Source organism: Vigna unguiculata, chromosome 3, assembly GCF_037176805.1.
Source record: "Vigna unguiculata cultivar grain cowpea cultivar isolate G323 ecotype 2 chromosome 3, ASM3717680v1, whole genome shotgun sequence".
NCBI classification, from domain to species: domain Eukaryota; kingdom Viridiplantae; phylum Streptophyta; class Magnoliopsida; order Fabales; family Fabaceae; genus Vigna; species Vigna unguiculata.
In genome coordinates this window covers 3,501,497-3,516,618 of record NC_140794.1, presented here as the reverse complement: position 1 = coordinate 3,516,618, position 15,122 = coordinate 3,501,497, and the positions used below count along the sequence as shown (strand labels likewise).

General features: G+C 30.8%; 2 protein-coding genes and 1 pseudogene across 3 annotated transcripts; 1 reads left to right on the top strand and 2 right to left on the bottom strand.

Moving 5' to 3' along the window:
* Nucleotides 1–2,706: 2,706 nt before the first annotated feature.
* On the bottom strand, nucleotides 2,707–4,018 carry LOC114179393 (pre-mRNA-splicing factor ATP-dependent RNA helicase DEAH1 pseudogene; annotated as a pseudogene).
* A 3,509-nt stretch (nucleotides 4,019–7,527) lies between these two features.
* Nucleotides 7,528–10,287, top strand: LOC114179204 (GMP synthase (glutamine-hydrolyzing), putative / glutamine amidotransferase). The gene is made up of 5 exons (XM_028065453.2): nucleotides 7,528–8,199; nucleotides 8,492–9,118; nucleotides 9,206–9,337; nucleotides 9,432–9,607; nucleotides 9,857–10,287. The coding sequence occupies exons 1-5, from the start codon at nucleotides 7,654–7,656 to the stop codon at nucleotides 9,978–9,980; spliced, it is 1,605 nt and encodes a 534-aa protein (XP_027921254.1). The 5' UTR covers nucleotides 7,528–7,653; the 3' UTR covers nucleotides 9,981–10,287.
* Nucleotides 10,288–11,117: 830 nt separating this feature from the next.
* On the bottom strand, nucleotides 11,118–14,821 carry TRM12 (uncharacterized). Of its 2 annotated transcripts, none has more exons than XM_028061918.2 (7): nucleotides 14,350–14,821; nucleotides 13,766–13,973; nucleotides 13,557–13,630; nucleotides 12,196–13,162; nucleotides 12,018–12,082; nucleotides 11,749–11,932; nucleotides 11,118–11,654 (listed from the first exon to the last, which is right to left on the bottom strand). In XM_028061918.2, the coding sequence occupies exons 2-7, from the start codon at nucleotides 13,908–13,910 to the stop codon at nucleotides 11,158–11,160; spliced, it is 1,932 nt and encodes a 643-aa protein (XP_027917719.2). In that variant the 5' UTR covers nucleotides 13,911–13,973; nucleotides 14,350–14,821; the 3' UTR covers nucleotides 11,118–11,157. The 2 variants fall into 2 exon arrangements, with proteins under 2 accessions (XP_027917719.2, XP_027917720.2); XM_028061919.2 differs by having other exon boundaries at nucleotides 13,557–13,624; nucleotides 14,350–14,818.
* Nucleotides 14,822–15,122: the final 301 nt, after the last annotated feature.

Here is a 15,122-nt window from a genome sequence, read left to right as displayed (position 1 = left end):
GTCCACATTCTCTCCTAAATTCTTTAATGTTGTCATTTGCTCACCACTAAAAATATATTATATATCTTAGAAATCTTTTTAATATATTTTAAAATTTCAAAATCAATGAACATCTGATTGAGAAACAACATAAAAAAATTCAGCTGAGAGTTCAAATTTCTTCATAGCCATGAAGTTGAAAATAACCTAGATACTTTTCTTAATATTCTAACTAAAAGGAACAACTATTTCTACCATGAATCATGAATCAGTAATTCAGAATTTGTTTGTGGATTTCTCAGTCACAGCGAATCTATATTTTCTGTGATCCAAGAAACGTATACATATTCACACATGCTCAACTAGTATCCTACTAAAACTAGAACAAACATGAAGAGTAGAATTGCTGCCGACACATTAATAATATCTTAACAAGTGAAATTCTTTTTATATTAAATCACTGTTTATGTTTGTTATTACTTTCATTATCATCCTTCACTATTTTCTTACACCTTGTTAACATGTGATAGCATTACTTTCAGTGATTCTCCTTCCACTTCTGATTAGACATTCAAACTTGCAGAGGGTGATAAAATAGTATATGGATTCAAGGGATATAGACTCTCTTCTTTATAATAAAATACTGCAACCAACCAGCAACTATAAATTGACGAAGTTCATGTTATCACCAACTATTTCATTCATTTTTATTTGTTTATTCCCTAATCATACTTGTTCTCGGTCAAATTAAGTTTACATTATTATAGTCTTGTTTGTGCTTTTTAATATTCAGAGATTAAAGAATTACTTTGCTGGATTTTGACGGATTCACGCATGCACAGATCATAAAAAGGGGGTGGTGGAGCAGCCTGCTTTTCAATTTGGTGTCAAGAATTTTTTTTTGTTCAAATATATATTTTAAGAGTAAATCGTCAATTTAGATTTTATGCATGTGTCACTAAGTAAACTTTTCACCATTAAATTAATTTCTAATGATTTAGTTTAGTAAATTATATTCTCGGATACTTTTTTAACTACTACTTTAGTCTTTAATTTTAGACTGCTGAGCGTCAGTGTTGATAGATAAACTAATACTTTCTTTGTAGACTAACATGATGATTAAGTTTTAGAAAAATAATAATATGATGACACTATTTAAATCTTTGAAAAGCTAATATGGTTAGTACAAATTTTGAAGAACTTATGTGGAAATATAGTAATTTGAACTTTTTAAATTGATACGATTTTAATTTTATTTTTTTTAATTAAAGTTATGTACATATTAGCATTTTTTTTTTACAATAAAATTGTGTCATTTTGACCTAATTTATCCACTTCTATAATTATTTTCTTTTTAAATTTGTCTCATCTCAATAATTTTAAAAAAAAATACCAAAATTGTGTTTTTTCTTAAAACAACTACATAACTAACGTAAAAAAAGAAAAAAAATTACATTTTTTTTATAATGAATACAATATAAATAATTAATAATAATCATGAAAAATTTTGAAATTTTATCTAAATAATTGTGTGACACAATGGATATAACTTAAATACCTAATTAGTTTACTATTGTCCAAAACAACTGTAAATATTTAATTTAATGTAGATATATTAATTATTTTAAAAATATTTTACAATCTAATTAATATTAAAAAAGATATTTGGTGGTTAGTAAACTAGAGGGCCTAACAATTATGATATAGAATAGTACACACAGTTTTTCTATATTTACTCTCATTATTTAATAAATTTTGTACAAAAAGTAAATTAAGTTTACTATTAATGAGTGATTTTTAATTGAAAAGTAATAATAATGTTAATTACCCATTAACGATGTTAAAAGTAAAATTTAACACATGTTATTTAGTTCAATATGCTAATACTTTTGTAAAAGAAAAATAGGAAATGAGTTTATTTTAAATGGAAAAAATTATTATAAATAACCATAAAGTCCTGAACTACCTTTTCACATAAAAAAATCCTCATTAATAATATTATTAGATATTGGGCCGCCAATTTGGAATTCAGCGTAAAATAAACAAGTGCACTTATTTTAAGCTTTCTCAACAACCCACTCAGTTAACAAAAATTAGTCAATTTTTTTGACTTAGATTTAATGCCGCACTCCAAATCCTACACGTGTACACTGTTGATGTAAACAAAATTCACCATTTTCTATTATATCAAATCATTTCTAAACATTTTTCTTTTATTCTTCGTCACAATATGCAAAGTATTTATTTCTGAAAAAAAAAATACTGCTAAAATTTTTCGATATTATACTATCGAACTGTGTATGAAACTACTTAAAAAATGAAGTAGGGAGAATTTAATAAAACCAAAATCACTAAATTAATATCAAATATACTAATCACTGGCTATCACTTGAGTATGATTTTAATTTGAATCATTTACAAAATTATAGCCAAGTTTCATAGTTAAATACACAAAACCGATGTATATTATTAGGTAAAGTTATTAAGCTTTTAGGTTAGACTTTCCTACCTAACAACGTACTTTTTTTATAATATTTAAAGTTGAATATGCACAATGGTAATATATATATATATATATATATATATATATATATATATATATATGATAACAAAACAGCTGAAAATATGGAAGCAACGTGTCTTGTCACTGTTTTATTTTTGAATGAAAGAATATAATGAAATAAAAAATCAGAATTATATATACAAATTAACAGATTAACAGTGTTCATATTATGTGTGTTTGGAATGAATTCTGCAAATTAATTGGGCTATACAAAACACAAATAAAACATAAGAAACTTTATTTTCATTCCTGGATTACAACTTTTGAATATGATAGAACTTGACGATGCCTTTTCTTGGAATGTCTTGAACGTCCTTAAGCCGGTAATAGTGAGCCGCTATCTCCAACAACCACTCTCACTCTATCTCTGTCACCTGTCTCATATTTTCCGGTGAGTACTAGTTCATGGTACTAAGTCTTATATTAAAAAAAAATCGAATATCAATCTAAGATTTTAGATCAAGAATGATGTAAATTTTTTATGTATCTATTTTTCTGCATTCGACTAGGGAAAAACAAAAACCCAGAAGTAATACATTTCTTTATGTCATCTAAATCACTTTGATTTGATGTCAGTTGAATCTCAACCCTCTCTAAAACACCTGCAAGTTGATCACGGATATCTCTGGCCCTGTTTCATACTCCTTACCTGTATGTAATTTTCATAACACCATTGCGTTGAATAATTTGTCTCCTTCCACGAATTGTACACCTTTAGCAATGCAATATGGTCTCCAACATTTCCAGTGTGAAAATTCATCCTTGCATTGTCTGCATCTACCTGTTTATTTATCCTTTGGTCGGTAAAATATTGAGTTTCCAACAGACAGCATAGCAGCAATTAAAATGACATCGTCCGACATTTGAACTTTTCTGAAGCCACTGTCATTTTTGACAACATAGGATCAAGCGGGAACTCTGCCATCCTTCAAACCATTCATGGATGCCAAGACTTTTTAAAGTCAAAACTACATTTGCGAGGTTAGATCGCTGTATTTCAGGAACAGTGTTTTCCTCCAAATCATAACGAAAATTGTAAGCAGTGTAAAGGCGGAAGCACTTTCCAGAACCTGTTCTTCCAGAACGACCTGCTCTTTGATTTGCTGACCAGTAAGGAAGGAATACCAATACCAGTTGGAAGATGTATCCACAGATTCATCGTCACTATCGTCATCACCCTTCAACATTGTGCAACTCTTCTGCTCCCTCGCCAACATTACAGCTTCTCTCTTGTTTTGATATTGATTTAAACCAGTCTCCTTCAAATTATATGCAGGGCTGAATCTCGAACAATTAAGAGCTCTAATTCAACGTAATCAAAGTAGAGAATCCTAATTGTTCAATGAATTGAAATTTCCCTAATGAAATTCAAAAAAACAACAAAAGCCCTAATTCGAGTAAACCCTAATCCTAAATCTTTCCAAATGACAAAAGTTGTCAACCGTAATTGATTCAAAACTTGGATGTGCCTTTATCAACATCGGGCAAAAATAAATCTGATTATACTGAACTATAGATTATTTATATTATATTGTACTAAAAAAATTAAATTATTTTCAAAAAAAAATTGAATTGCACCATTTTCAAGTTTACTTAAAGAAAATTGAACCCCTTATATTTATGGTTCAATTAACTAGTTAATTGTTTGAAAATGTTTTTTAAAAGTTAAGATAGTAAAACAATAAAATTAAGTACCACAATATACAATATACGCAAAATGGTAGTATATATATGTGACGTGGGATTACTTAAACTTTTGAGATAGAAAAAAAACTAAAAATTCAAGTTTACTATGAATCATATGTTAATTTGTATGTTTATTATTTATAAAATTTACGTGAAAAGAAAAAGATTCGTGAGTAAAAAATTAAATACTTTTATATATATATATATATATATATATATATATATATATATATATATATATATATATATATATATAAACTTACGAAAATTGTTCTATACTAAAATCAATAGAAAAGGTTAAAAAAATAGAGAAAAAAAGAGTTATGAGATTCTTTTTATAGAGACGTTTTCATGTAACTTTTTTTTAGTATTTACGAATAAAAATAAATAATAGACAATAATTAAATTAAGTTTGTTTAGAAAAAAAAAGTTAAGTGATATAAGTCTTAATCTTACAACTCTTAATTTATAAATTACTTAACATGAAACATATATTACATATAAATAAAATATAACATTAAATCAAATTAAAGTTGTTAAAACAAATTATTTAATGTGCAACATGTATTACATATAAACAAAATATAATATTAAACAGTTCTAGGAAAAATAAATATTATTTGAATATTGTGAGAAATTCTAGAAACTTGCACACTATATTTATGGAATTGATTATTTATCTCCTTGTAATTGAATAAATTAATTATGCAGTTAAAAAATAATAAAATTAAGTTCAGTTAAAAAATATTAAAATTCAGTTTAAAAATAATGCAGTTCGGTTAAAAAATTATGCAGTTCGAAAAGAATGTTCAATTCAATTCATATTGTAGTTCAATTAAGTTCATTGCAATTTAGTTTTTTAAAATAAAAAATAGTGCAGTTTATTTGAACTATTTTTCAATTCAATTCAGGCGAATTATTCTTAAGTTCAATGTAAATTTTAACAGTACAGTATAGTTTGGTTCATTTTCACCAGTTCCGATCTTTATATTTATAAACATTTCAATTATAAATTATATATCTCCAAAATTCGTAATAAAATATAAATCTTTCTATCTTTTATTAAGATATCTTTTAAAATATGAAATCTATTAATTAAATCAAAATTTATATAAATGTAAATATAATCATATGTCTCAAATATATAAATATAAATCTTTTGTTAAAATATCTTTTAAATCATAAAATTTATTAATTAAATAAAAAAATTATATAAGATATAAATATAATCATATATCTCAAATATATAAATATAAATTTCTTTGTCTTTTGTTAAAATATCACGATCTTAATTAATTAAATAAAAAATTCCTAAAATATTGATCCAATTCTATAATCTAAAAATATTGTATTTCAAATTCAAAATATTAATAAAATAAATCAGTAAAACAATATATGCACCCTCAAATACGTATGATGTTATATACTCTAATAGGAGAAGGGTAACATTATTAATATCATAAAATGATGTGACGGTTTTTTTTATTTTATAATGCGTTAAGAAAGCGAGTGAACTTATACTGTAAAAGAATATGATAGCAATATTTTTTTTGCTTTTTTCAAGCAACAATAGTTATTTCTTACATGAATGCAAATTTAAAGCATTTTTTAGTAGGAATCAAATTAAAAAGTGAATATTTATATATGATCATTAAAATATCAACAAATATTCGGTAACACTCATCAGAAAAATTAAATTCACACGGAAGAATTTGCTTGACAGTGTTTAAACGGGTTTATTATACACCATTCATTTTATTCTTTCTACTTCAATCAATTTTATTTAAATAATATATTTAAAATATTTATATTTATATGCATTATTTATGGAAAATTAATTTATATGAGATTAAAAAACTAGAATAAAAAATTAATAATACAATATAACTCGAAACATTAGTGAAGTAGCAGAAACAATTAATAATACATTAAATGTGGGGAGTAAGAAATATTAATGTAGTTAGCAGCAACAAAGGTTGGTGAAGTGGCAGAAACTGATTGCGAAGAAAAAAAAAACACCAAAAAACAATTGAGTGGTTCCCGCCAAAGCTAAAACCCTAATGTCAATTAGTGACAGTAATTACTAATAAATAAAGAGTCACGTTTACTCCATTTTCAAATCTAATGGCGTGTTTGGTTGTAGAGTCTTGAAACTAGACACGTCATCCTGAGACACTAGTATATAACTTTTACATTGGTCAGTTTGGTTTCTTAAGATTGCATATAAAAAAATAATTAATTTAGTTATTTATTTTTTAGAAATATTTTTAAAAATATATAAATTTAGTTATTTCATTTAAATTTTTTAAATTTTATTAAAATTCTGTTAATATAACGTTAGAGTGAACATATATTAGATGAGATAAACAACTCTGATATTAATATATAAAATAAATTTAAAATATTTGGTTAAAATAATTAAAATTACGTATTTTTAAAATTTTAAAATAAAATAAACTAAAATTTAAAAGAAAGATTAATTTTAATTTTTAATTAAAGTTGAAGATTCAGAATATATCTAATTCGGGATTTGTTTGTTTTCTTATGATGTGTTTACATTTTGAATTATGTATTTGAAAAAATAGAGTTATTGAAGAAAAATATATGAAAATGATATTATTTAGATTAAGAAAAAAATTGTAAATAATAAATGCATTTTAAATGAAATATAATAAAAATTAGTGAATGATATAAGTAATTTAATAGATTAAAAAAAATTTAATTGATAAAAATAAAAGATTATCATTATTTATATTTATTATTATTAGTATTATATATTTAAAAAATTAACCTTATTTGAAAAAGAAATTACTACAATTTCTTCACAAATCTCTTCCATCCTACATTATAAAAGGTAAATATTCTAAAAAAAGACAACTATAAAAAGTGAATAGTCCAGTTCAAAATTAAAAATACTTCTAGCAAGAAAATTCTAATGGCCTTGGTCCTAAATGTATGCCTTTTTATCTTCACATAAATAAAGTTGTTACAAATCATAGATTTTCCAACTTAAAAGATAATATTTTAGTTACAAAATGTAAAGATAATAATAAAATATAAATTTCTTTGTCTTTTACTAAAATATCTTTTAAGTTACCAGATATATTAATTAAATTAAAGTTTTTTAAGACTTAAGTTCAAAATCTATAAACTTTATTGTTCAATCTCTACTTTTTTTCTTTTTACATATACGAAAGTTAACTTTTTTTTAATAATTAAAATACTATTAAAAGTGAGTTATCAAGTGATGAATTTAATATAAAGGAAAAAAAAAAAACCTTTTCCTTCTTAACGACCCACCAAACACTACATAGCAAGTGCAGTGGACATAAACCCTGACCTGTCACCACTGTCAACACCATAAACCCTAACTAGGATTTTGAAGTTCACTTGAGTTTTGAGCAGCCACCGTCAGAATACCAAAAATGGACCCCAAAAACGTGAAATCCGACCTCGTTCTCATCCTCGATTACGGTTCCCAATACACGCACCTCATCACCCGCCGCATCCGTAGTCTCTCCGTCTTCTCTCTCTGCATCTCCGGCACCTCCTCCCTCTCCACCATCACCGACCTCAACCCCTCCGTCGTCATTCTCTCCGGTGGTCCCCACTCTGTCCACACCCCCGACTCCCCTTCCTTTCCCGATGGCTTCCTTCCATGGGCCCGCTCCCATGGCGTTGTTGTCCTGGGCATCTGCTACGGTCTCCAGCTCCTCGTCCAGCGCCTCGGCGGCGACGTCCGCGTCGGACACAAGCAGGAGTATGGCCGCATGGAAATCTGCGTCGACAAACCGTCCGCGCTCTTCCCATCCGGGAAAGTTGGTAAACGACAGGTCGTTTGGATGAGCCACGGCGACGAGGCCGTCACGCTCCCCGATGGCTTCCACGTCATCGCCCGCAGCGACCAGGGCGCCGTCGCCGCCATCGAAAATCCCTCCGCCAAGCTCTATGGCCTCCAGTATCATCCTGAGGTAGTTTTTTTGGAAACTTACTTTCAATTGGATAGAATATGATTCTTGACCCTCTAATTTTGGTTTCAAATCATTTGGTTTTGGAGAGAGTGTTTTGTCGTCTTAACTTGAGCATCATATCATAACCTAATCTTCAATGAAAGATATTTGTGGTTTCTAAAGTAACATGAACTACGTAAATAATTTTGCAGGGAAAAAATTGAGATATTTCGGTGAATAAACAACGTATTTTGGCTAATTCAATCTCATGTGGTGTTCGTTAGGGATTAAGTTTGGGTGTTTTCTTGTGTAGGTGACGCATACGGAGGAAGGAATGGAAACTTTGCGGCATTTTCTGTTTGATGTTTGTGGCGTGGAAGCAGGGTGGAACATGGAGGATGTGATGGAGGAGGAGATAAAGGTGATTAACGATACGGTGGGGCCTGATGAGCATGTCATATGCGCTTTGTCTGGTGGTGTGGATTCCACCGTTGCTGCAACTCTTGTGCATAAGGCTATTGGCGATAGGCTTCATTGCGTGTTTGTGGATAATGGGTTGCTTAGGTATAAGGAGAGGGAGCGTGTGATGGAGACCTTTGAGAAGGATCTTCATTTGCCAGTTGTGTGTGTTGATGCAGTGGATCAGTTTCTTACGAAGTTGAAAGGTGTGACGGATCCGGAGACTAAGAGGAAGATTATTGGGAAGGAGTTTATTTGTATTTTTGACGCGTTTGCTCAGGAGCTTGAAGCAAAGCTGGGGAAGAAGCCGGCTTACTTGGTTCAGGGGACGTTGTATCCGGATGTGATTGAATCTTGCCCTCCACCTGGGACTGGGAGAACCCATTCCCATACCATTAAAAGTCATCATAATGTTGGAGGTCTTCCAAAGGACATGAAATTGAAGCTTATTGAACCGCTTAAGCTACTATTCAAGGATGAGGTCTTACTTTTGACATTTCATCAACTTGGCTTGTTTGAATGGCTTGGATTCTCATGTTATGACATTTTTTTGTTCGTGTGGATGTAGGTTCGTCAATTAGGTAGGATCTTGAAAGTTCCTGAGGCATTTCTAAAACGTCATCCATTCCCTGGGCCTGGTCTTGCTGTGAGAGTTTTGGGTGACGTGACTGAAGGAAATGCTTTAGATATTCTCCGACAGGTATATGATTTTTTTTATTTTTTGTGCTTGTGTATGCTTTTAGTGTTGATTGATGATTACCCTTTGGTGTTTGCCTTTGAAAATTGTTTTTCAGGTTGATGAGATCTTCATCCAGTCAATCAAGGACGCTGGGCTCTATGATTCAATATGGCAAGCTTTTGCAGTTTTCTTGCCTGTTCGATCCGTTGGTGTTCAAGGTGATCAAAGAACTCACTCCCATGTTGTTGCTCTCAGAGCTGTTACAAGTCAAGATGGAATGACTGCAGACTGGTAAGATTTGAACTTTACTGTTTGGCTATGCTGCTGCGTAACTTTTTTATATTTCACTTATTACTGCTGAATGTGCTCCATCTGCAGATGTACATGCGAAAACTTATATTGGTTGTCCTGTGCTTCATAGCCTTGTTTTTATTTTCATTTAATTGTGTACTATATGATGCAAGTTTTTTTAATTATTCTATTGGCTTCAACTAATCTTTTCCTACCCTCGTAACTGACTTCATGATGAAACAATTTCAGGTACTACTTTGAGCACAAGTTCCTTGACGATGTTAGCCGAAAGATTTGTAACGGTGTCCGTGGTGTAAACCGTGTTGTGCAAGACATTACCTCAAAGCCACCATCAACAATTGAATGGGAATAATAAGCATTCATGGTTTTTACTTTACAAAATTGTGAGACACTATGAAGTTGTATATGCGCTAAGGCTCTGTTTTCTTATTTGTTTTTCTTAGCTTGGAGGGAAGTTATCGGAGCGGGGGATTTCTGGTGGAGTTAATATGATTCTTGTGATTGGAATAGGAGTTTAGAGAACCATAACCTAAATTATTACATTGTAATGATTTTTTGCTCCCATGAATCAATTTTATTAATGTAGCTTTTGAACATGGATTGAATAGCCACGTTAGACTTTTGAGGATGCAATCGAATTATGATGAGTTTTGTGCTTATGAATGGGTTCATGTTTGTTTTTGTGTGTTTTGGTTAGTAAATATATACTATATTAAAAGAAATTTGGAGACCGGAAAAAAGGCCTGTGAAGACTTTTATTTCACATGCAAAGGTGCTCCCAAAGTGGAAACCTGAAATACTACAATCTCCGAATCTGGTCAGAAATGACAATCAAATTAGAAAAAGAATAAGAATGTGTCAAAATAGTTTTAAATATATTTTTGAATTAAATTAAACTAAGTTCAAGTTAATTTTTTTAAACAAAAGTAAATATATATATATATATATATTTTTAAAAGACAGAAATATATCAATTGAAATTAAAGCAAAATAAAATTGAACTTGAACTTGAAATTGACGTAAAAAATATATAATCTACATAAAATAAATAAATAAATACATGTAATAATTATTAGAAACTAAATATATATTTAATTATTATAGAAGTTTAAACGAAATTAATAAAATTATAATTATTATCATAAAATTATAATATTTTTTTATTATATTAAAATAAAACATGTCCGTATTTTTATTATACTAAATCAATTATGTGTTCTACATTTAAAATAGTTAAATATAAGAAGTGAAAATGAATGGAAGAATGACATTGTGATAAATTTGAAAAGAGTTTCATATCATTTTCCTTAACTTTTTCACATGGGACCCACCATTTTGTATCTGAGTTGAATCTTATATCATACATTTTTACTTACTGTATCTTACTTGCTTATTAATATTAAGTTCAAATAGAAATACAGCTAACACTGATTCAGATCCGCATGCAAAAATGTGTGTTAAAACTAGATGCATGGAAAATATATTCCACTGATGCTAATGTAATTTTTTTATTAATTATCATCCAACGATTAAGTACAGATAGGTTTATGGTAATTCATCTCAGACGCAATTTCCACTACCAGTTTTTCAAGAACATCATTCTCCAGCTCTACTGCAATATCTTCTGCATCAACTTGGATGTTTAGCCATGAACCACGTCTTGCCAAGTCCTTTTCAACAAGCTGTTCTAACGTTAAAGGTGATGGATGACGGTGAAAATGCAAGTTAACGAGTTCAGTAATCTCTTTAACCACAAGTTTCTTCACAATATATGCTTGAACGTTTCCAACGTGAAGTGGGAAACCACTATTCTGGTATACCTGCATGAAAGATTCGATGACACAGTCATGCAAGATTGTGCCACCAGAAAGTTCATCCAGTTTCAGGTTGAAAGCATGCAGAATTTCCCTTATGATGTCCTTGGAGGAGGCTAAATCGTTCATTGGATCAAAAGAGAGTCTTATTAAAAGGTCTTCAAAATTGTTCTCTTCAATTTTTTCATGCATTCTCTTTTCTGGTGACTCATCTGTGGAAGTCCTAAACGGTCAACATGGTTTGACAATAGAGAGACAAGAAAAAGAAATTTAAGAATGTCCAGCTTTAAAACCGTATATACCTACCTGGTTGAATGATTGTGGTTGGAAGGTTGGTAACGTCATCCTTAGTAAAATGTTCATCGAAAAATTCATTATTAGGGTGTTCAACTTTGCTCCCCATGTTTACAGTATTATCTGTCCTCTGACAGGATTGGCTTGATGAAACATCTGATGAAAAAGACAATGTCTGGATCTCTGGACGCAAATCCTAATAAACTTCAAATTTCATCATTCACATTAAGGATAAAAAAATGACAGGAATAATTTAGATTTCAATGTCAAAAACTATTTACCAGCAAAGATCCACTTCCTCCGATTATATTATTCATGTCGATGTTCTGAGTCATGCATCTGCCATCTGCTTCAAAAAACATTCTCTCATGTATGCATATTGTAACAAGATTTTTATAAGTTCTTAGAGCATACTAAAGATATGATGGATTGCATAAATATTTATTACATAGGGCATACCTCTAGGAATATCATAATATGCATGCAGATTGCGGCTAAGAACACTATTTTTAAGACTAATGTCTTCTTCAAAAGTTTCCTCAATTCCACAGTTCAACATCTGAGACCGACTCTTCCTACTTTCAATGTGCATTTTCAATATATTTTCTTCACCAAAAGAAGCTGCTTCCTGCCCCATACATAACTCAGAATCCTTGAACATGATAATGTTCTCCCTCTTCTTCAAATCATGATATGAATTCAACCATTTTCCAGTATTACTAAGGGCACGAATTGGTGAGTTTTTTTCAGAAATTTCCAATTCTTTTACTTTTTTACCATCTCTCAGGCCCTTTGAACTGGAGGAAAGTCTACTTGGTATTCCATCAGTTGTCCTCAACTGTTGTTCTTGTCTCCTTACTTTCATAACATGCTTCAATTTTCTCTCTATACAACTGAAGGAAAAATGTGAAAGCCTGGTATTTTGTGCATTAGAACTGAAGCTACTAGGCGAATGTGGAGGGCTAACAAAGCTTGTTTCTACAGAATTTTCCACATTAACAGTGCCAGGCTTCAAAACTACTATTCTGTTTGACCTCGAATCAGATCTATCAGAGGAATTAAAAGGTTTTACACACTGTGTAGCATTACTATTTTGAGGATTATTTAATCTACTCATCATTTTCTGCCTTGCATGCTGGCATGGTTCTTTCACTTGAGAACTCTGAAATTCCTGAATCTGTTTTACTAACAAAGAGTTTGGATCTTGCAGAAGCTTAATGAAAAGTTCCTTGTTTGAATATAAAATCTTTAAAGCATCCAGGAATTGATTAGGCTGAAAGCCTGCTCCATCTTTGCCTTGATAATGTGTGTTGACAAATCTGTGATCAACAATCATCTTTGTTACTTCATTTTCCCAATCTGCTACCTCATCATTCACCATGCTGTTGATACTTCTACAGATGTAATCTCTTCTTCTGGAACTCACCTGTAATTACAATTCTCTGTCAGTGCTATTGTGCTCTCCATTATGAGAGGAATGCATGGTAACACGAGACCATTTTAAAGCTTAAACAAAAATTCTAGGTTCATAATGTCAGAACAAAAACAAAATAGGGTAGTAAAAGAAAAAGAGTAAAATGTCAGAACAAAATAAGATGGCTAATGTCAAGGAAGATGCTTTCCTCTCTGTACAAGAGATATGGTTAACAAACTACAGGTGACCAGTACAGTATCACGAGCAACTTACAGGACACGGAATCAGATGAGAGAAGAGGTAAAATATATGACCGTGTTAAAAGGGTAAAAACAAGATAATTTTTTTAAGTAGAATCTTGAAAGCAAGGTTCTTAGAAAAGGAAATGTGTTTGATCAGAACTTACACCAATTTGAAGGCACTTCTCATCAACTGTGCAGGCCGCACCTGAGCTACTTCTGGATTTTCCATTTTCTGCAGCTTGGAAAAAAGATGCAGAAAACTTACTATTGATATTTTAGATTTAAGTTAAAAATGGGAAATGAAGGCACATGTTGGCACAAAAATCTTCATTTTCTTTTACTCTTTTCAATGCCAAACGAAGAAATATCTTACCATTAGCATGAGCATTCAAATGCCTCCTACTGGAAACCAATCTTCTGTCTGAACGACCTTCACGAAAATTAAAGATTCTAAGCATTCGCCACGTACAACCTGTTTCGTACGTTTGGTTAACCCGAGTAGGAGATCTTTTCGCCATGATAAGGAGGAAAGCTTTTTTTCTGCGATCTTTCAGTCAAATTTAATGGGAAAAACACCAAGTCTGTGAAAGCGCACAAATAAGGAAAGGTTAATCCTTGTAATTGAGAAGTAATGAGTTATGTTGAACTCCAGAATATCATCCAAAATACAATTACAAACACCAGAATCCGAAGCACTAACTGATAATCAGTTTCAAACCTCACAAAAAGATTTAAACTAGGAAGAGTTAATTTTTACAATCGAATGATCATACTTTGTAAAACTAAGCAAGTATACCTATATATTGATCTATAAACCAATTGAGAATTTGCACATTCACCCAATCACCGAACAAAAGTGAAATATAAGAATGAAAAATAATCCACTTTGTCGGTTTGTAAAACAAAATACGTGAAGATCAAAGTTATTTAATTCCTAAAGGTGAGAGATAAGCATACCTGGTTGTGATGCCCAAATATACGTCCTCCCAGAGCTTAAACAAGAGCATGATAATGTAGATCTAGAGTGGAATTTATGTGTGTGTAAATAGTCAAAAGGAATTGATTGGGACACCAAATATTATGACAGTGACGAGTAAATTGTAAAATAATTAGTGGTGGAGGAAAGCTTTTGGCTGAAGGCAACTTGGCTTGCTTTTGTTTCGTTATCTGAAACCTTTCTCGACATGTCCACCATTTCTGTGCAATTGCAATAACAAATCCAAACGCACCCTCCTCTGCATGTCTTTCATTGTCTGAGTGTCAATGTCTGAGAGTACTGGGATTCACTGAAGGGTGAACTTTGATGTACAAATGTTTAGAGAATGAATTTCTGACAACATGTTTAAGGTTGAAGGAATGTGATTATATGACCATACAAACTCCATTTTTAATGGAAAATTGGTATTAGTAGCAATCAAAGTATGATGTTGGTTCTCCTTTCGGAGTTGTGTTGTTGAATGGAGCTATCTGAGTACTGAAAACGGTGTCGTTTAAAGGAATCTTCCCTTTTGCTGGAATAGACGTGTTGCTTTCATTCATGTGTTAGGAGGGAACACCCCTGGCCCCTGCTCCTTGTCTTGCTACCACTGTTTGGTCCCGCACTCATTTATTATCAGATTATTATCTTCATTATAATTTATGATAATAATTATTTTCACATAACGTAACAGAGGACGACGTAAATTACATTTGGGCCGAGCCCAAGGAAAAGAAAACTCCATTTAGGCCCG

What these genes read in the sequence shown, in the direction of transcription:
- TRM12 (XM_028061918.2), bottom strand. Translation starts at nt 13,910, where the DNA reads ATGGCGAAAAGATCTCCTACTCGGGTTAACCAAACGTACGAAACAGGT. An exon ending in GAGGAAGTGGATCTTTGCTG is followed by an intron (nt 11,933 to 12,017) that starts GTAAATAGTTTT and finishes GAAGTTTATTAG; the next exon opens with GATTTGCGTCCAGAGATCCA. An exon ending in AACCACAATCATTCAACCAG is followed by an intron (nt 11,655 to 11,748) that starts GTAGGTATATAC and finishes GGACTTCCACAG; the next exon opens with ATGAGTCACCAGAAAAGAGA.
- LOC114179204 (XM_028065453.2), top strand. Translation starts at nt 7,654, where the DNA reads ATGGACCCCAAAAACGTGAAATCCGACCTCGTTCTCATCCTCGATTAC. An exon ending in GCCTCCAGTATCATCCTGAG is followed by an intron (nt 8,200 to 8,491) that starts GTAGTTTTTTTG and finishes TTTCTTGTGTAG; the next exon opens with GTGACGCATACGGAGGAAGG. An exon ending in AGCTACTATTCAAGGATGAG is followed by an intron (nt 9,119 to 9,205) that starts GTCTTACTTTTG and finishes GTGTGGATGTAG; the next exon opens with GTTCGTCAATTAGGTAGGAT.